Here is a 23,130-nt window from a genome sequence, read left to right on the forward strand (position 1 = left end):
GATACTGTATAAAGGATAACATAGTGTCCGTAGCCTCCACATGGTCAATGAGAAAGCTCCCTTAACCTCACGGCAGTGGTCGCAGCAATAGCAGCAATGTCCATAGGTATTCGATGTACCATAAAGTTCACCAGATGGTGTCGTCCTTAGTGCGGCTGTGATGCACAAACAAGCCATCCTTTGGATCTGGTTGAGCATTGAACAGTAGGTGGACTTTTGAAGCGCCGTCCACCAGACCACAACACCATAAGCGTAATTGGTCTGAAAACTGCAGAATATGACGCGTGATCTAAGACCCCAACTTTTGCCAATGGCTCTCTTGCAGGTGTATAGGGCAAGAGTAGCCTTTCTTGCCCCTTCCAAAATGTTGGATTTTAAGTTAAATTACCTGTCCAGCAAAAGGCCCAGGAGCCATAAGCTCCGGTGTAGGTAAATTCGTGCTTGCGTGGGGATGAGAGTTTCGTCACCCCGCAAGGGTTCTCCATTCCTCCTATCTTTCTTTTATAACCCCTAGTCCGAGTTCTCATATCCTTTTTCCCCTCCTTTTCTTCCTAGGGTATTACAATGGGCCAGACTGAACTCAACCTAACCACCTCTTGCCAGGATTTGAACCCAGGTGTTCGGCGTCATTGGAGGAGATGCTAACCTCTTTACGCTACGGTGGCATTTAACTTCTCCCCAAAGAGGTGTAGCATTGCGGCACTCCATTCAGACTCGGCTATGAAAGGGAGGTATCTTATCATTAAGCTGAAACTTGAATCGGACCTCACTCATTGATATGTGAGAAGTTTTGCATTTTCATACAAATATAGAAAGCAATCATAGTCAAAACTTTCAATTGACAGCACATAAAAAAAATATGTTCAACATTTCAAAATATTTTTCAATTTAAATTAAAAAATAATTTTAGGAAAAACTAGTCTTTAATAAAAATATTATTCATAAATTCTCAAAATGACTTCAATAGCTCCATCAAAAAAATCCACTCCAAGAGGTAGTAAAAATGGAGCAGATCATTCGCAAACTCTACAAATTAACGAACCGAAAAGGTCTTCCAAGGCCTTTACCCTGCCCACAGATAAACATTTGTTTTCCTTAGAGAAACCAGATGATTTTGAAAGCATCATATCCGAGGCCGGAGATCGTGTGGTAATGTTTGAATTCTTTGCAGCCTGGTGTGGCCCCTGTAAGATTTTGACCACCAAACTCATGGACATGGCTGAAGTGTATAAGGGCAAGCTATTGATTGTGAAAATTGATGTTGATGAATTTGAAGACATGGCTGTGGAGCATAATGTCACTGCCATGCCCACATTTTTGATAATGCAGCATAAAAAGTTGCTGAAACAATTTGCCAGCAGCAATGCCGAGAGTTTGCAGGAGACGGTGGAGACTTATGCGGGAAAGCCAGAAGGACAGGGAAATGGAAAAGAGGAGAAGAAGTGAAGAGCTCTCACATTCAATATTTAAATTTGATGGGAAAATTAAGGCTGGCATTTTGGAAAAGTTTACTGAACTTTCAAAATTGTAATTTTAAATGATTATTTCAAGATTTTCACTGCCAATTTTAGATGTCCATAATAAACAAAATTATTTAGAAAAGTGCGAGAAATTTGTAGTCAAACATTAAAAAGTATATAATTAATCCACCCTATGATACTATGGACATACGCCTAAGCCAGTAATCGGCTTGTTGTACTAAAAAAGTAACATCGAATGTGAAAATGCAAGTTGGAAATTCCGTGCTACTTACAAAATCCTTAATTGTTTTCCATGCCACGCCCCTAAGATGGTTCATGTCTGGTCTAGTGTCCCCACCAAAGTGCCAGTATCTGTTAGACGCGAAAGCCGGGCAATAATATAGGAAATGCTACAACGTCTAATCATCTTCCCCTCATGGCCTACACATGCTATTACTTGCCGCACCGATTTTACAAAAGTGAGCTCGTAGTATTATGTGTCCCGTTATGATACCGAGATCTACTGACCTCCTTCTTTTTAATTAATGGAATTTGGCTGGTATTCCAACCATGGGCACGCGGAACAGCAGCAAGAGCCGTCGCCGTTGTCTAGCGTTCGAAGACATTAATACTACTTCCAAAAGATATTCGCAAAAACAACCAAACTTTGAAGGCTATGACAGATTAGATTCGGCCCATAAATAGTGTGTTGGCAATCAGTGCAAAATTCAGCTGAATTTATGACTAAATGTTATCGCCGACCATATTGCAGCCGGTTGTACGTACCGGATTGAACCGATGAAGTCTTTCATCGGCAAGGGCTACTGCCTCAGTGTACAATACACTGCTAAAACAAAAACAACAACCACAATTTTCAAAAAAAAAAAAAAAAAAAAAAAATTGGTTTATAAATGCGCCTTTTATTAGGCCAACACTTTAAATCTAGATATCGGTCTACATGGCAGCTATATCCAAATCTGGACCGATTTGGACCAAGTTGCAGAAAAATGTCGAAGAGCCTAACACAAAGCATTGTCCCTAATTTCGGTGAAATCGGACAATAAATGCGCCTTTTTCGGGCCCAAAACCTTAAATCGACAGATCGGTCTATATGGCAGCTATATTCAAATCTGGACCGATCTGGGCCAAATTGAAGAAGGACGTCAAAGAGTCTAACACAACTCACTGTATCAAATTTCAGTGACGTCGGACAATACATGCGCCTTTTATGGCCCCAAAACCTAAAACCGGGAGATCGGTCTATACGGCAGCTATATCCAAATCCGGACAGATATGGGCCAAATTGAAGAAGGATATCGGAGGGGCTAACACAACTCACTGTTCCAAGTTTCAGCAAAATCTGACAATAAATGCGCCTTTTATGGGAGCAAGACCTTAAATCGAGAGATCGGTCTCTATGGCAGCTATATACAAATCTTGATCGATCTAGGCCAAATTGCAAAAGTATGTCGAGAGGCTTAATTTAACTCACTGTCCCAAATTTCGGTGAAATCGGATAATAAATGCGCTTTTTATGGGCCAAAAACCTTAAATCGAGAGATCGGTCTATATGGCAGCTATGTACAAATCTGGACCGATCTGGGCCAAATTGAAGAAGGAGGTCGAAGAGTCTAACACAACTCAGTGTATCAAATTTCAGTGACATCGGACAATGCATGCGCCTTTTATGGCCCCAAAACCTAAAACCGAGAAATCGGTCTATACGGCAGCTATATCCAAATCTGAACCGATCTGGGCCACTTTGACGAAGAATGTCGAGAGGGCTAGCACAACTGACTGTCCCAAATTTAATCAAAATCGGATAATAAATGTGGCTTGTATAGGCCTAGGACCCTAAATCGGCGGATCGGTCTATATGACAGCTATAACCAAATCTGAACCGATCTGGGCCAAACTGAAGAAGGATGTCGAGGGGCCTAGCACAACTGACTGTCCCAAATTTCAGCAAAATCGGATAACAAATGTGGCTTTTAAAGGCCTAAGACCCTAAATCGGAGGATCGGTTTATATGGCAGCTATATCCAAATTTGAACCGATCTGGACCACATTAAAGAAGGATGTCGAAGGGCCGAACACAACTCAGTGTCCCAAATTTCAGCAAAATCGGATAACAAATGTGGCTTTTATAGGCCTAAGACCCTAAATCGGAGGATCGGTTTATATGGCAGCTATATCCAAATCTGAACCGACCTGGACCACATTGAAGAAAGATGTCGAGGGGCTTAGCACAACTCACTGTCCCAAATTTCAGCAAAATCGGATAATAAATGTGGCTTTTATGAGCCTAAGACCCTTAATTGGCGGATCGGTTTATATGGGGGCTATCAAGATATAGTCCTACAGAGCCCATCTTCGAACTTAACCTGCTTAAGAACAAACAAAAGAATCTGTGCAAATTTTCAGCTCAATATCTCTATTTTGAAAGACTGTAGCGTGATTTCAACTGACAGACGGACGGACATGTCTAGATCATCTTTGATTTTTACGCCGATCAAAAATATATATACTTTATAGGGTCGGAAATGGATATTTCGATGCGTTGCAAACGGAATGACAAAATGAATATACCCCCATCCCTCGGTGGTGGGTATAAAAATGGGAAAAAAATATTCTGAAAATTTTTCTTTCTTATAATTTATTTTTTTAAAGTTTGTATGAAAATGAATTCTCGTACGTAAGACATTTTTTTTAAATTTTTTTCTACTGCTCTTTGAATACTCTACACACTTGCTCATGAATGCCATTACACCAAGAGGTGTTTTATATTCCAACAAAAGCTGTACACTGGGTCGTATGTGGTATATTTCTCTTTGGCCCATAATACGTATACGACATGGTGTACCATGGTTATTAAAGCTACAGCTACTGATATTGTTGCCGTTAATTTAACTCTTAAAATGAGATGTTTTTCACATGAATTTTACAAACAAAATTGTAATTGCATTTTGTGGCCGCAAAAACCACAACAACTAAACTCAAAAAGTTTCCCTTTACGGTTAGAGTGCTACTGACATTGAGTGGAAATTAAACAAAAATTGAAATTTCAGTTAAAATGACTTGTGAAAGGAACAACTTTAAAAAACAGCAATGAAAATAAAAGAACAACAATTTTTTTTTCAAACTTCTCCTTTTGCTATAGGAAGTATGTGAGTATGAGATTTTTAACCTCACCGACGTATGAAATATCCATAGGTTTCATTGAACTCTTAACTCATCATGGCATATCCTTTGCTATTGGTAAACATTCTATCAATGCCCGCTTAATTTCTCAGTGATTTGCTGCAGAGCAAAGAAATGTAAGGCGACATGCCATAGAAAACGATAAATTGTGGAAGTAAATGAAAGTTGTTTGCCGAGCAGCAAAAGAAAGAAGACAAAAACAACGCCAAGATTCCCTAGAACTTCTTGCAGTCACTTAACGAGCAAAAATTTATGCTTTTATGAGCATACAACTCGGTTAACATTTATGCCAGACAACGAAAGCATTGGGGAATTGGGAATTGAATAAAAAAAAACTTATCGAATTAAATTTATTTCTTCTTCTCACAAAATGCCCGCAAATTTCATAAACAAGGCGCCAGTAGGAAAGCAAGAAGATGGTGGCAAATCTTCAACGGGTACTTTGACTCTTAGCAGCAGTAGCAGACAAAGTGTCAGCGGGTGCCTAGACTAGGATGCGAACAAAAGGATGTGCAGCTAATGAAACGTAGCAATGCTTTTCTACCACAAATATGATATCCTCCAAGGACAATGACTTGGGGAAAGAAAACCACAAATTATAGTTACTACAAAACAAACAAAAAAGCAGCGTGAACCAAAACAACTTTGCCGCAAAAACGCACACACACACACACCGAAGCCAATGACCGTTAAATTTGTTTTGAAGACAACTACAACAACAACAACGGTAGCTAGTTAAGGATTTTACTCCGAAACTTAAAGATCTTTTAATTAAAGCTAATGTATAATTATTTGAAATGTGAGGAGTCTTAAAGTGTAATCATTTGTATAATGAGCCAAAACAAGGTTTAATTGGGGTTAAGATGTAATAAGAGAAGGTAATCGATATTTTGGGTAAACCTCGCCTATATTAAAAAAAAAATATATATTTTACCCCCCACCATAGTATGGGGGTAAACTAACCTAATCATGCCGTTTGTAACACCTCGAAATAATGATCTAAGACCCATCTAAGACCCCATAAAGTACATATATTCTTGATCGTCTCGACATTCTGAGTCCAACTAGCCATGTGCGTCTGTCCGTCTGTCGAAATCACATTAGAGGTCGAACGAATTTTCCACACAGCGTTCTGTTATGACTTTCAACAACTGTGCTAAGTACGGTCCAAATCGGTCAATAACCTGATATAGCTCCCATATAAACCGATCTACCGATTTAACTTTGAGTTGGCTGAAATTTTGCATATAGTGTTCTGGGATGATTTTCAACAACTGCGCCAAGTAGGGTCCGGATTGGTCTATAGCCTGATATAGCTCCCATATAAACCGATCTCCCAATTTAACTTCTTGAGTCCTTACAAGCCGAAATTTTTGTCCGATTTTGCCTAAATTTAGCAAGCGGTGTTTTGTTCCAACAACTGTGCCAAGTACGGTCTGAGTCGGTCTATAACCTGATCATCCCTGTTCAGCTTCTGGTTTGACAGAAGTTTGGTATGTAGACTTAAATTATGTCATTCAACTAAATTTATTTTGTATAAATTTTCAGCAGAATCCATGGTGGTGGGTTCCCAAGATTCTATCAACCAACACGTTGGTCCCCTATGATCTTTATATATCTTTCATTCGATGTGACCTTTTAAAGCTATGGAAGCCTCAATTTTGATGCGATCTCTACCAAATTTGGCACAAAGTGTTTTTTTAGGACCCCAAATGTTTGCAAAATTTTACTGAAATCGGTCCAGATTTAGATATAGCTCCCATATATATCTTTCATCCGATATGCCCTTGTAAAGCTGTAGGAGCCACAATTTTAGTGCGAACTCTACAAAATTTGGCACGAAGTGCTTTTTGTGACGTCCCCATATGTGTGAAAAATTTCATTGAAATCGGTTCAGATTTAGATATAGTTCCCATATATAACATTCGTCCGATTTGACCTATTAAGGCTTTAGAAGGCACAATTTTGGTGCGATCTCTACCAAATTTGGCACGAAGTGCTTTTTGTGACGACTCAATATCTGTGCAAAATTTCATCATAATTGGATCAGATTTATATATAGCTCCCTCATATAACTTTCGTCCGATTTGACCTATTAAGGCTTTAGAAGGCACAATTTTGGTCCGATCTTTATAAAATTTTGCCCGAAGTGCTTTTTGTGACGTCCCAATATCTGTGCAAAACTTCATCATAATTGGATCAGATTTAGATATAGCTCCCATATATATCTTTCATACGATATGGTCTTCTAAGGCTGTAGCATGCACAATTTTAGTCCGATCTTTACAAAATTTGCCATGGGCCGTTTTATTCAATGTCCTCATATGTGTGCAAAATTTCATAAAAATCTGTTCAGATTTAGATATAGCTCCCATATATAACTTTCGTCCGATTTGACCTATTAAGGCTTTGGAAGGCACAATTTTGGTCCGATCTTTACAAAATTTGCCATGGGCCGTTTTTTTAATGTCCTCATATGTGTGCAAAATTTCATAAAAATCTGTTCAGATTTAGATATAGGTCGAATACATAACTTTCGTCCGATTTGACCTATTAAGGCTTTAGAAGGCACAATTTTGGTCTGATCTTTACAAAATTTGGCACGAAGTGCTTTTTGTGACGTCCCAATATCTGTGCAAAATTTCATCGTAATTGGATCAGATTTATATATAGCTCCCATATATAATTTTCATCCGATATTGTCTTCTAAGGCTGTTGCATGCACAATTTTAGTCCGATCTTTACAAAATTTGGCATGGGCCCTTTTATTCAACGTCCTCATATGTGTGCAAGGTTTTATAAAAATCGGTTCAGTTTTAGATATAGCTCCCATATATATTTTTTATCCGATATGGCCTTTTAAGGCTGTAGAAGCCATAATTTTGGTCCGACCTTTACATAATTTGGCATGGGCCCTTTTATTCAATTGAATTGGATTAATTGACATCCCAGTACGTGTACAAAATTTCATAAAAATCGATATAGATAAAGCTCCCATATAGATCTTTTATGCGTTTCGACTTTTAAGGCTGTAGAAGCCACAATTTTCGTACCATCGTAAGAAAGTCCTATAAGGTTCTATGCGATATTGCAATAGGTGTGCAAATTAAAGGCTGAATAATTTTGGTGTAGGGTATTACATAGTCGGCTCCGCCCGACTTTTGCCTTTCCTTACTGGTTTTTATTATTATTTTTTTTTTTAATCTATGAAAAAAATCCACCCAATTTTTTTTTCATCTCAACTTTTATATGTTCGGTTTATTAATTTCTCTAAACTTACCTTGGTATTTTGTCATAGGAATCCCACGATGTTAGACAATTGTAGGACGAGTAACGACTACTACCCGCCATGTTACATAATAAATTATCCATTGGATTGTAATTGAGGGGCCGGAATAAAGTTGGCTTTTTCAAAAAATATCACCATGTAATTAGCTTTAAATCGTTCCGTCGTTTATTTATGCCTTTTATATATTTTTTTAGTGGTATAATTTGATAAACTTAAGGTTTGCCTCATACAGATGTTCAACTTTTGCTTATCTTTTGCTAAATGATTTAATAATTTATTAACAACACTACATACACACACATATACACATACATACAATATTTTCTTGCTTTTTTTAATATTTCTTTATACTTGACATATTTACACCCAAAAACTTTAAATGATGATATTTTGGCTTAGTTTTTGGCACCATCACTGTCGCTTCATTTCACAACAACTCCCGAAAATTGTTCGTTATACGCGCATAAGGCATCATGGCCCCCCTCTTCTTTCCCTTCCCCTCCTCAGGGACTAGGCAATAATTTATGTGATGAACTCTCATGGCTAAAAGAGAAAGCAGACTTAGCCAACACGTACTGTCTCTATGGCAAGCTGGAAGTTGGCATTTTTGTATGGGTGGGTCGGAGGTTGGCACTATGGACGATCAAGTAAATCTTTAATAAATACTTAATGGACAAAGACAAATTGTATTGTAACTTGAACCAAATCAAGTTATCTTGCACTTGTGTACATTTTGACTCACACACGTACACCCCTCGTGGTAGGGGATGGTGTGGGGTATGCCTGTCACTGTAAAAAAAAAGACCTTCAGCTATTCGCTGGTTTCTTAAGATAAACACTATAATGATTTGTAATATGAGCATCAACATCAGATGGGACAGTCTGGCAGATAGCATAGTGGTTTAGTATAAGGAAAAGCAGAACTAAATTCCCAAAAATGAAGAAAAAATATGAAATGTAAAAAATCAAAGAATTTTTTAGACAAGGCAAAACTCGGGCACCTTCTCCTGACTTATAAATGTATTATGATTTTACAACGGCACGCACATTGCATTAAATTAAATTTTTGATAACAATTTCGTATGAAAATCAAATTTTAATGAAACTGCTGCAATTTTCTATGACAAAGTTTCATTAAAATTTGATTTTCATTGAAAATTTTTATAAAAATTTTAATTTTATACAAAGTGCGTGTCGTCGCAACTTGATTTACAAAAAACCTCAAAAATTGACTTCCAAAGAAAATTTTGTCGAAATTCGATTACATTGACAAAATGTTCTGTGGACATCAAATTTCGAATCAAGATTCTATTAAAATCAAATTTCAATGCAATCCCCACTAAATTTCGAAAGGTCGAATTTTTGTTGGTAAAGTGCTGGGGTAGTGGAGTCGAATCGCACCATTGGCCTGGTATGTCGCTCATGTGGTATCACAATGGACTTAAAATAAAATAAGTAAGCCTATTTATTGGGTTGCCCAAAAAGTAATTGCGGATTTTTCATATAGTCGGCGTAGACAAATTTTTTCACAGCTTGTGACTCTGTAATTGCATTCTTTCTTCTGTCAGTTATCAGCTGTTACTTTTAGCTTGCTTTAGAAAAAAAGTGTAAAAAAAGTATACTTGATTAAAGTTCAATCTAAGTTTTATTAAAAATACATTTACTTTCTTTTAAAAAATCCGCAATTACTTTTTGGGCAACCCATAGAATAAATACTGCCACTCTTACCTAACTTATTCCTTTATAAAAAGTTATAGCGTGAAGGCAAAAGTGGCGCAGAGGTTAGCATTTCCGCCTATGACGCCGAGCGCCTGGGTTGAATTTTCGGCGCGAAAATCAGAACATTTTTCAGCGGTGGTTATCCCCTTACTAATGCTGGCTACATTTGTAGGGTATCGTGCCATGTTAAAAGTTCTCTCCAAAGAAGTGTAGCAGTGTTTGCCCATGAACATTCCACTAAGGGACAGGGGCAAACTTCTTACAAATCAATGAGTGCAGCTCGATTCAAGTTTAAGCTCAATGGTAAAGGGCCTCCCTTTTATAGCCGAGTCCGAACGAAGTGCCGCAGTGCGACACCTATTTGGAGAGAAATTTTACATGGCATAGTACCTCACAAATGTTGCAAGCATTAGGAGGGGAAAACCACCGTTGAAAATGTTTTTTGTTTTTTGGTCTCGCCAGGATTCGAATCCAGGCGTTCAGCGTCAAAGGCGGACATGCTACGGTGGCCTCCTGAAAATAGAAAAATGTCGAAATATTCTCACCAAAAATTTTTTTCGAGTTTTTTGCCAGTTAGGGCGAAGATCATTAAATTGCACTGTTTTTGTTTGTTTCTCTTTCGAGACGAGCTCAATGATTGGATATTTTCTATGCAAATGGAAAAGAAAAGCCAGAGAAAGCTACACACACCAATCACAAAGGGACGTGTTTCGTCTTTTGATAATAGAATTAAAATAAATTGTGAAAAACTTTCTTCTTACAATTGAATTTTTTCCAAATCTTCTTATATTGGGTTGCCCAAAAAGTAATTGCGGATTTTTTAAAAGAAAGTAAATGCATTTTTAATAAAACTTAGAATGAACTTTAATTAAATATACTTTTTTTACACTTTTTTTCTAAAGCAAGCTAAAAGTAACAGCTGATAACTGACAGAAGAAAGAATGCAATTACAGAGTCACAAGCTGTGAAAAAATTTGTCAACGCCGACTATATGAAAAATCCGCAATTACTTTTTGGGCAACCCAATATATAACAAGTAAGAGAGTGCTAAGTTCGGCCGGCCCGAATCTTATACACCCTACACCATGGATCGCATTTGTCGAGTTCTATGGGCGGTATCTCTTTTAGGCAAACAAAGAATATTGAATAAGAAATGTTTTGCTAATGGAGCTATATCAAGTTATAGTCCGATTCGGACCATAAATGAATGCTGAACACTGTAAAAGTCATTGTGTAATACTTCAATTCATTCGGATAAGAATTGCGCCCTCTAGAGACTCAAGAAGTCGAGATCCAAGATCGGTTTATATGGCAACTATATCAGGTTATGAACCGATTTGAATCATACTCAACACAGTTGTTGGAAGTGATACCAAAACACTACGTAAAAAATTTCAGCCAAATCGGATGAGAATTGCGCCCTCTATAGGCTGAAGAAGTCAAGACCCAAGATCGGTTCATATAGAAGCTATATCAAAACATAAACCGATTTGAACCATACTTAGCGCAATTGTTGGTAGTGATACCAAAACACCACGTGCAAAATTGCAGCCAATTCGGATGAGAATTGCGCCCTCTAGAGGCTCAAGAAGTCAAGACCCAAGATCGGTTTATATGGCAGCTATATCAGGTTATAAACCGAGTGATACCAAAACACTACGTAAAAAATTTCAGTCAAATCGGACGAGAATTGCGCCCTCTAGAGGCTGAAGAAGTCCAAGATCGGTTTATATGGCAGCTATATCAAAACGTGGACCTATATAGCCCGTTTAAAATCCCTACCGACCTACACTAATAAAAAGTATTTGTGCAAAATTTCAAGCGGCTAGGTTTACTCCTTCGACAGTTAGCGTGCTTTCGACAGACAGTCGGACGGACGGACAGACAGACGGACGGACAGACGGACGGACAGACGGACAGACGGACGGACAGACGGACGGACAGACGGACAGACGGACGGACAGACGGACGGACAGACGGACGGACAGACGGACGGACAGACGGTCTTGGCTAGTTCGACTTAAAATGTCACGACGATGGAGCATATATATACTTTATAGGGTCTCAGACGCTTATTTCGTGGTGTTACAAACAGAATGACGAAATTAGTATACCCCCATCCTATGGCGGAGGGTTTAAAAATTAATTTGTATTTGTTTCTTCCGTATATACTCAAAAACGGCTGAAGCTATTATCTGGAAATTTTCACAGATTTTGTCAGTTAGTCCGGAAGGAAACATTTATTGATATCGGAAGGGGAGCGGACCCACCCCCTTACCCCAAAAGTACCACCCAAAAATAAAAGTGTACCGATCAGCACAATATGGGATTCAAATGAAAGGTATTCAGGAGTAAAATACGAATTACATATTAAAAATTGGGTCCAAATAACTGGGGGGCCGCCCCAACTCCAAATCCCCTTAAAATAGGTTCATTGGACGGGCATGACAATATGGGACTCAAATGAAAGGAATTCGGGAGTAGATTACGAATATGGTCAAGAAGATGATATATGATTTATAATTTGTTGATATCTGGGGCGCCCGCCCCAGGCCCAAAACCCCTTAATATAGATTTATTTGACGATCATGACAATATGGAACTCAAATGAAAGGAATTCGGGAGTAGATTACGAATATGATCAGGAAGAAGAAATATACTTTATAATTTGTTGATATCGGAAGGGGGCGGATCCTCCCCTTTACACCAAAAGTACCACTCAAAATCAACAGTGGACCGATCGATACAATATGTATATCAAATGAAAGGTATACGAATACGATATTAAAAATTGGGTTCAAATACCCAGAAAGTCGCTCTAACCCCAAAATTCTCCCAAACAGACAAATTGGTAGTCCATATCAATATGGGGCTTAAATGAAAGGTATTTGGGAGTAGATTACGAATCTGGCAAACAAAATCAAATCGAAGTGTAGGGGGTCCCCCTTCCCTCAAAAAAGGCTTTAAATGGTCATATGACCCATCATGACTTTATGAGACTCGGTTTGTTTGTTTGTTCCGAAGAATCAAAAAAAGGAAACATAGGTTATGTATTTCTTACTAATCGGTTGGGGGCGGACCCTCCCCCTTACACCAAAAACCCCACCCAAAACTAAAAGAGGACTGAGAGCCACAATGTGGGTATCAAATGAAAGGTATTGGAGAGTAGAAAATGAATATCGTGTCAAATTTTGAAATTTTGCGTCCAAGTACCCAGCGGCCCGCCCCAACCCCAAAACTCCTCTAAACAGATATATTCGACATTCCTATCAATATGGGACTCAAATGAAAAGTATCCGACAGTAGATTACAAATATGGCATACAAAATTAGGTCCAAGTAATGGGAGATAGCCTTACCCCCAAATACCTCTAAGTGGGCATATTAGCCGACCATGGCTATCTAGGATTCAAATGAAAGATATATTGGGAGTAGAAATAAAAGGTTTCGCCCAACTTGAGTCCATCCTTACTTGTTTGATTTTTTTAATAAATCCGTATTTTATTCCAAACTTCTGAAAATCAATTAAGTTTTTGTCAAATATTTTTTCTAACCACTTTGCTTTTGCTTGGAACAGCAAAGTCTTTCTTAAGACAAACAAGATTTGGTATTTAAGCCGTTTATCGACATTATGGATTAGAACCTTATATATGACTTTAAGGCGTTTAAGGCGAAACAAAAACAAAAAATCGTTAAGCTTTGATGCACAAGACATTTAATCATTGTGACTTGTCTGCAATCTTGTTGCAAACACAAAGGACTATGGCATGATTATTGATGTTCGATGTGTTTCAAAAGAAAAAAGAAACAAGCCATGGGTATTTGAGTCAAGTATGACAGTAAATGAATTTATTACCAAAAAATGCAGCCAGAAGCTATTCGATTACCAGAGCATTAAATTACTTTCAGACAATGAAGAAAAAAAGAATAGCCATTTTATTTGTCATGGTTAATACTCCTTTGAGACAGATTAGAATGCCTGGTAAGTAAGTTCAGCACATTTAATACATAATAGGCCATAGTCATATATTAGAGGACAACCAACAGGTTGAGTCTGCTTTCCGGTGTCCAGTGCGGGCTCTGGGGTGGTACCCCCCAAGGAGTTGAACGCTGTTGTTTATCATTGTCATAAAAATGTAGTGTTTTTGTTACGAAATTACCCCAGTTCCTCTCTCTTCCCCCTTTTTGTTTGTTTTGTCATACATATTTTATTAATTCACTGTGGTCATTTGTTAAGCAGCTGAAAGGAGTACGAGAAACAGTGTTTGTCTCCTAAGGGTGGACAGCATGAATGTTTCATTATTTAGAAATTATACAAGTCCTTTTGTCTATTTATTGGTGGGTGGTGGTGCTTAAGCAAATTGCACCATGACACAACAGAGAATGTAGATTTTTATCACAACCCCCTTCCCCACCAAATGTATGTTCGTTCATTACTTTTATTAACCACCAAGTGTCATTAATTTTTTTCGTTTTTCCTTCTTAACATTTTGGTCAAATACCAAAAAGGTGGGAGGGACTTGGCACTCTTCGACTTGAGTCCATTGGAAATATAATTGATGTGTTTGGTCAAGGAAATGCAGGTTCAGTTGTCCCTAATTGAAGTGAATTAAAAAAAAAAAATAATAATTTATAAAAAAATATAAAAAAAATATTTATATACAAATAATTTTATATATAAAATTGAATTTGTGTTTGTTTGTTTGTTCCGTATAGACTCAAAAGCGGCTGAACCGATTACCCTGATATTTTCACTGGTTGTGTAGGTTGGTCTGCAAGGAAACATAGGCTACATAATTTTTTTGATATCGGAGGGGAGGCGGACCCTCCCCCTTACCATAAAAGTACTACCCAAAATTAAAAGTGGACCGATCGGGACAATATGGGACTCAAATGAAAGGTATTGAGGAGAAGAGAAGGAATTTCATATTAAAAATTGGGTTCAAGTAACTGGGGGGCCTCCCCAACCCCAAAACCACCTAAAATAGGTTTTTTTTTGACGATCATGACAATATGGGACTCAAATGAAAGGTATTCGGGAGTAGATTGCGAATATGGTCAGGAATGAGAAGGGGGAGGACCCTCCCCCTTGCCCCAAAAGTACTACCCAAAAATAAAAGTGGACCCATTGGGACAATATGGGACTCAAATGAAAGGTAGTCAGGAGAAGAGAAGGAATTTCATATTAAAAATTGAGTCCAAGTAGCTGGGGGGCCTCCCCAACCCTAAAACCACTTAATATAGATTTTTTGGACGATCATGACAATATGGGACTCAAATGAAAGGTATTCGGGAGTAGATTGCGAATACGAGAAGGGCGTGGACCCTCCCCCTTACCCAAAAGTACTACCCAAAAATAAAAGTGGACCCATTGGGACAATATGGGACTCAAATGAAAGGTATTGAGCAGAAGAGAAGGAATTTCAAATTAAAAATAGAGTCCAAGTAACTGGGGGGCCTCCCCAACCCCAAAACCACCTAAAATAGGTTTTTTTTGACGATCATGACAATATGGGACTCAAATGAAAGGTATTTGGGAGTAGATTGCGAATATGGTCAGGAATGAGAAGGGGGAGGACCCTCCCCCTTGCCCCAAAAGTACTACCAAAAATAAAAGTGGACCCATCGGGACAATATGGGACTCAAATGGAAGGTATTGAGGAGAAGAGAAGGAATTTCATATTAAAAATTGGGTTCAAGTAACTGGGGGGCCTTCCCAACCCCAAAACCACCTAAAATAGGTTTTTTTTGACGATCATGACAATATGGGACTCAAATGAAAGGTATTCGGGAGTAGATTGGGAATATGGTCAGGAATGAGAAAGAGGCTTTATAGTTTGTTGATTTCGGAAGGGGCTGGACCCACCCCCTTTACCGAAAAACAACACTCAAAATCAAAAGTGGAGCGATCGGGAAAATATGGGTATCAAATGAAAGGTATTGGGAAGTAGAATACGAATATGGAATTAAAATTTGGATCTAAGTATCCATTGGGCCGCTCCAACCCTAAATTCCCCCAAACTCAAATGAAAGGTATTTGGAAATAGATTACATATCTGACATACCCAATCAGATCGAAGTATAGGGGGTCCCCCTTCCCTCCAAAAAGGCTTTAAATGGGCATATGACCCATCATGAGTTTATGGGACTCGGTGTTTTTGATTGTTCGGTAGAACCAAAAACCAATTTTCTTAAAAATTTCTCAGTTTGTGTAAGTGTGTCTGGAAGGATACATAGGCTATATAATTTTTAGATATCGGATAGAGGCGGTCCCTCCCCCTTACCCCAACAACGCCATCCAAAATTAAAAGTGGACCAATAGGCACAATATGGGTATCAAATGAAAGGTTTTGAAGACTAGAAAGCGAATATCGTATTAAAATTTGGGTTCAAGTGACCAGCGGGCCTCCCCAATCCAAAAACTCCTCTAAACAGATATATTCGACAATCATGTACCAATATGGGCCTACAATGAAAAGTATTCCACAGTAGATTACAAATATGACACAAAAAATTAGATGCAAGTAATGGGAGGTCGCCCCACCTCCAAGTACCCCCAAATGGGCATATTAGCCAACCATGTCTTTATGTGACTCAAATGAAAGGTATTTGGGAGTAGATTATGAATATGACATTAAGTCTAGGTGAGTTCAAGTCTAGGTGACGCCTTTCCTCCTAAAGATACGTCAAATGGGTTATATGACCCATTATGGAAATATGGGACTCAAATGAGAGGTATTTGAAAGTAGAAAACGAATTTGATACCCAATTTTGGACCCAAGTGTTTTGGGGTACGCCCTAAAGCACCCCCTTAACTGAACTTCATTTCCGTTGGTTGAAAAGTGCCGGTGGCCGCCCCAGCTCCAAAACACCCTCCAAACGGTTCATATTTACCGTCCATGGCAATATGGGGCTCAAATTAAAGGGATTTGAAAGTGCAGCACGAATTCGATATCCACATTTGAGTTGAAATGTCTGAGGTGCCGTCCCTCCTCTAATGAGAACATTATCCTAATGAAGTACATTACCACCAGGAACCGAGATGGGGCAAATTCTCACACATCAATGAGTGCTTTCCGATTCAAGTTTAAGGGACCTTGATAATGGACCTTTTTTATTATAGATTAGAAAACTTATTTGATATCCAATTGTCGGACCAAGTGTCTGGGGAACCACCCCATCCCCCAAAATCTGACATATATTTTTTCTTTATAGAATAACATTTAAATGTTTAGTAAGGTATTAATTATCAAAGCCAAAACATTTTTATCATTTTTATTAATGAGAGTAGTGCACCTAGCAACCATCTCCATTTAATCCTTAAAGTTTTGAAAATGAGACATAATAATGCCAACGAGAGCCTTTTCTTAGTTATAGTTAAATTTTTCCCAATAGTGCTTTACTGCGTACAGTCATTAACCCTTTTTCCACATGACTTATCATAGCCTAGTTTTTCTTAGTCTCGCCCACATCTTGTTACTCTTCTTATTTAGCCGCAATATAAAATCCTTGAAACCCTTGAATTTTCCTTTTCCCTGGACCGAAACTAATCACTTTTTGTGAAAATTGTTCATTTTCATAGTAAATTTTGCTAAAAGCAAACCAATTAGCAAAGAGTTCTGTGTTTTGATATGCCAAAGGCAGAGGCAGTCCCAAGAATTTGAAATATTTAAATGTGAGCGGTTATTAAAACCAACGGCAACTGACATATTGTGTTTCAATTTTTTTGCTCCCATCCCTTCATTTCCCTCTGGCCTTCTGACTCGACCAGATTCAAGCTGGTGTTTTGGGGTTTTTGGTCAAGTACTAAATGATTTATTTACACCACCAAAGTCATGTAAACCATGCCACACCATCATCATCATCATGATCATCGACCACTTAATCATCGTCGTCGGAATGTCAACGTTATGGTCATAGCCAATGTTGCCTAAGAACAACAATACTTTGGTAAAGGTTAAAATTTTTAAAAAATTTAAAAGACATAAAAAAGTTGACCATATTTTTATTGTAAATGAAAATCGTTTGTTGAAATCCTTGAAAGTCTTTTTTGGAACATTTTTTTAAATAAAATCATATTTCGATTAAATTTTGAAAAATTCAATATTGACCAAATTTTCCTTGTGTAATGACAGACAGACATAATGTAATGACAGACTTTTTTTCTGTGACAAATTACACTTCTTCCGTACTACACATGATTTTGTGCATCTGTCGGAAGTAGTATTGAGGGCTTCGAACGCTAAGACAATGGCAATGGCTCTCTGCCGAATTTTTAATTTTTCAAGTTTTTTGCCTGTTAGGGCGAGATCATTAAATTTTACAATTTTTGTGTGTTTCTCTTTCGGGACGAGCTCAATGATCGGAGATGCAGATGGAAAAGGGAAGCCAAAGATAGCAACACACTCAAACTACTATGGTTGGTGTATTTGAATCGTATTAACAGCGAAAACACATTTATGATAGAATTACCACATTAACCACGCTCGACAACCCTGTCTATTAGCTGTACATTTACCCAATGCATGTATTTTTGTGTAATGACAGACATTTTTTCTGTGACAATTACACTACTTTCGTGGTACACATGATTCTGTGCATCTGTTGGAAGCAGTATTGAGGGCTTCGAACGATAGACAACGGCAACTCCTCTGCCGCTGCTGCACTAAAATTTGGTTAAAAGTCGAATTTCAAATTTTCTATGAAAATCCAAATTTGGAGGAAATTTTTTTATGAAAATCAAATTTTAATGAGATTTGCTATGAAAATCATATTTCGATGAAATTTTTCCATGAAAATCATAGAATTTCGACGAACTGTTCTATGAAAGTCGAAATTATGCAAAAATTTTTTACGCAAATCGTTTTTGATAAAATGTTTGGTGAAAAACCAATTTTGACAAAATTTCTTACGAAAAATTATACCTAGATGGAAATGTTTAAGAAAATTATACTTTGATGCATTTTTCTTTAAAGAAGAAATTTTGAGGAAATTTTTTATGAAAATGACATTTTGAGATTCCATTGCAGGATGTTGTCCGGCTTTAGACCATTGTTTAATGTTTAATGAAAATAAAAAAGTCGGAACTCGATATTTATTAAATTTAAGTCAAAGCTTCAGTTTTGTCTGTTTGCGCATTCTTTTTTGGTCTTTAAATCTTATTGAGATTCTTATTAGACCATTGTTTAATGATTTCTATTCAAAGAATAGTACAACAAAAAACGTGTGTTGTTGCTAGAAGCATTTGACTGGTTTCCTGTATTGTGATTTCATTTTCGACCAAGAAAAATCATCAGCAGGAGAGGTCAAATGGATCATGGTGCTTTGCAACCATTCCAACTAGAGTAAGTTGTAAAGCACGCATCTGAATTTGAACAGGCCTCTTTGAGTTCAAATTCAGATGAGTGCTTTACTACTTACTCTAGTTGGAATGGTTGCAAAACACCATGATCCATTTGACATCTCCTGCTGATGATTTTTCTTGGTCGAAAATAAAATCACAATACAGGAAACCAGTCAAATGCTTCTGGCAACAAACAAACAAAAAATATGTTACAAAATTTTACCAAATTTTAATAAAAATTTTTTTTTTGGGTGTAAAAAATAGTTTTACCTTTATTTTAGTAAAATTTTTGTGAAATTAAAAAAAAAATTGATTTTTTTTGTTGAAGTGTACTTTATTTTTACTTAGTTGCCAATTTGTTTTCATTTTATTTTTTATTGGCAACTCTGTCCATCTCACATTAATTGTGTATTTGTATTTTTTCAAGCAAACAGTCCCTAACCTTAGCAGTGAATTTTTATGCTACGTTGAAATATAAAACTATTGGCTTGGAAAGGCAAACGGAAAAACGGACAAAATTTCAATGTTGATTAATTAAAGTGGAAAAAGGTGTTCGCAGCAGACTTAAAGTTGGCTAAGGGCAGGGTGACGTAGCCTTGCAGCCGCAGCAACAGCCAAAGCAATAACATTAAGTTTGTAGGTAGCTAACAAGATGACTTCCTTTTCTAAGATTTAAGCTTTAAAAATCCATGCCAAATGTTATGGGGAAGGACTTTTCAATTTAAGCAAAAGTGTCAATAGAAAAGCACAGAGTTAAAAAACCTGATTTTTGGTGGATTTGAACTCTCTGTATTTTATGATTTTTCGAACTTATAAAAGTTTTAAATGTTGAGTACTGTTGAGATATGCACCAATCATTTATCTTTTCCACTGTGGCTGTAGAAAATCAGTTGGAAATTCAATTTAATTTTAAAAATGCTTTTAAAAATTTAAACCAAGGCTTTAGGGATAAAAGGGGGTTTTTGGTGCGCTAAATCCATTTTTTCTACTTCACTGCACGTTTCTCACTCTCTGTCTCTCTCGTTTCGTTTAGCTGTGCTTTTGAAGACAACTCCAATCTTTCCCTTTGGCATTAGCGTTATAATAAAAAAAAAAACTGAGCAAAGGTAAACATTTGAAATCCTTCCTCAAGTATTTCTTACCCTCCTTAGGTAAAGCATCTAATTACTCTGTTTGTTTTGCCTCATTGGCAAAAAGTTAGTCAAGCATTTAGGTAAAAACTTTTGTCGATGTTTGGGCACAACCAGCTAAGCTAAGCTGATTTTTCTTTGGATATCTTGCCTCGAAAGCATCTTTGATGGTAATCAATTCATTTTAAATTCTGGCCATTATTAATTTATTAAACAAGGGATTTGATTCATTTACATTTTTATTGTAGGGGCATACCTGCTGGGGATTCCTGGATTTTAGATGGGATTTCTCCCTTGCCCCCTACTTGGAAAGCAAAAGGAGCCAATATTTTGAAACTTGAGAGTTTATTTGCAAGGAAGTCAACCACTAAACTTCAAAGAAAACCTTATGATGGCTCAATAAAAAAATGGAATCATTTACAGCTTAGTCCAATGAAGGGTTTCACAAAAGTTAGTTTTTGTTAGCAACTTAATCTACCAACTTGCTGTAATATTCATAATTACTGGCCTTTTTCAGAAGTTTCATAGTTGTTGAAGTTACAATTTTGTTTTGTTTGTGGACCATAAATTGGGCGAACAAATTTTAAGCCAACTTTACAAGGCAACAACAACACTTGCTGTTTACAACCTAAAATGGGAATTCTTTAGCCAACCATACAGCAAAAGACAATTCAGAGGGAAATTTCTTGAAATAAACAAATTTTTAAGGGAAAGTTAGGATTATTTTTTTGAATGGTGGACATAATGAAACCCATAATGGTAAAAAAATTTATTAAGAAAACAACTTGAAATCAGAAATTAAAAAATTCATGGAAATTTTGTCTTTAGAAATGATTTCATTTAAATTTTTTTTTTTTGAGAAAATTTCACTGAAAATTTTTCTTCATACGCACGTTACTGAAATTTTGTCTTTATAGAAATTATCAATGAAATTTTGCTTTTGGATGCCCAGATGGAAGTAGTGTAAATGTTGCAGTTAAATAAATCTTTCATTACACTAAAACACATGCATTGGGAAAAAGTACAGCTAATAGACATGGTTGTCGAGCGTGGTTTATGAGGTATTTGTATCACAGAGGCATTTTCGCAATAAATATGATACAAATACAACATACTAATGTACGGCACACCAAATATGGTTGAAAAATCTTCTAACCAAGGGCGCAACGCGTCCCATAGTAGTGGTTTGTGTGTGTTGCGATCTGTGGCTTTCCTCTTCCATATGAAAAGAAAATCTCCTATCATTACCTCGTCTCGAAAGATTTTTCCTTTATGGAAAATTTCACTGACATTTTGTATTAACGGCAATTTTGTCTTAAGCGAAAATTTCATTGAAATTTTACCTTAAGAGAAAATTTTTTTGAAAACTTATGAAAGTTTCAATGAATTTTGTGTATACAAAGTTTTTCGTTAAAATTTGGATTTTAGATCAAAATGAAGTTTGAAAATTTCACTGTAATTTCGTCTTTAGAGAAAATTTCACTGAAATTTTGTCTTTACATAAAATTTCACTGAAATTTTGTCTTTAGATGGAATTTCACTGAAATTTTGTCTTTAGAGAAAATTTCACTGAAATTTTGTCTTTAGAGAAAATTTCACTGAAATTTTGTCTTTAGAGAAAATTTCACTGAAATTTTGTCATTAGAGAAAATGTTGCTGAAAATTTTATACCCACCAACGAAGGATGATGGTATATTCATTTTGTCATTCCGTTTGCAACACATCGAAAAATCCATTTCCGACCCTATCAAGTATATATTGGGTTGCCCAAAAAGTAATTGCGGATTTTTCATATAGTCGGCGTTGACAATTTTTTTCACAGCTTGTGACTCTGTAATTGCATTCATTCTTCTGTCAGTTATCAGCTGTTACTTTTAGCTTGCTTTAGAAAAAAGTGTAAAAAAATATATTTGATTGAAGTTCATTCAAAGTTTTATTAAAAATGCATTTACTTTCTTTTATAAAATCCGCAATTACTTTTTGGGCAACCCAATATATTTTTGATCAGCGAAAAAATCCAAGACGATCTAGTCATGTCAGTCCGTCCGTCTGTCCGCCTATCCGTCCGTCTGTCCATCCGTCCGTCTGTCCGTTCGTCTGTCGATCCGTCTGTCCGGCCGTCCGTCCGTCTGTCCGTCCGCCTGTCCGTCCGTCTGTCCGTCCGTCTGTCCGTCCGTCTGTCCATCCGTCTGTCCGTCCGTCTGTCCGTCCGTCTGTCCGTCCGTCCGTCTGTCCGTCCGTCTGTCCGTCCGTCTGTCCGTCTGTCTATCCGCCCGTCTGTCCGTCCGTCTGTCCGTCCGTCTGTCCGTCCGTCCGTCTGTCCGTCCGTCCGTCTGTCCGTCTGTCCGTCCGTCTGTCCATCCGTCTGTCCGTCCGTCTGTCCGTCCGTCTGTCCGTCCGTCTGTCCGTCCGTCTGTAAGTTCATCTGTCAGTCCGTCTGTCCATCCGTCTGCCCGTCCGTCTGTCTGTAAGTCCATCTGTCAGTCCGTCTGTCAGTCCGTATTTCCGTCCATCTGTCCGTTCGTCCGTCCGTTTGTCGAAAGCAGGCTAACTTTTGAAGGAATAAAGCTAGCTGCTTGAAATTTTGCACAAATACTTCTTATTAGTGCACATCAGTTGGGATTGTAAATGGGCCATATCGGCCCATGTTTTGATATAGCTGTCATATAAACCGATCCTGAATCTTGACTTCTTGAGCCACTAGAGGGCGCAATTCTTATCCGATTTGCATGAGATATTATGTTATAGCTTCCAACAATTGTGCTAAGTATAATTGAAATCGTCCCATAACCCGATATAGCTGTCATATAAACCGATCTGGGGTCTTGACTTCTTGAGACTATAGAGGGCGCATTTTTTATCCGAAAGGGCTGAAATTTTACATGACGTCTATCGTTACGACTTCCAATTACTTTGCCAAGTATGGTTGAAATCGATCCATAAACTGATATAGCTGCCATATAAACCGATCTTGAATCTAGATTTCTCG

The 23,130-nt window shown here is 37.5% G+C and overlaps 2 protein-coding genes across 5 annotated transcripts in view; one reads left to right on the forward strand and one right to left on the reverse strand.

The window, feature by feature from the left end:
• Positions 1-23,130, reverse strand: part of LOC106086502 (potassium channel subfamily T member 1) — a 692,064-nt gene that overhangs the window by 141,586 nt on the left and 527,348 nt on the right. The gene's annotated exons all lie outside the window — the stretch shown is intronic.
• LOC106086503 (thioredoxin-2-like) lies at positions 864-1,633 on the forward strand. The gene has a single exon (XM_013251201.2). It carries the CDS (start codon positions 955-957, stop codon positions 1,444-1,446), a length of 492 nt encoding a protein of 163 aa, XP_013106655.2. The 5' UTR covers positions 864-954; the 3' UTR covers positions 1,447-1,633.

Source organism: Stomoxys calcitrans, chromosome 5 (assembly GCF_963082655.1).
Source record: "Stomoxys calcitrans chromosome 5, idStoCalc2.1, whole genome shotgun sequence".
Classification (NCBI taxonomy): domain Eukaryota; kingdom Metazoa; phylum Arthropoda; class Insecta; order Diptera; family Muscidae; genus Stomoxys; species Stomoxys calcitrans.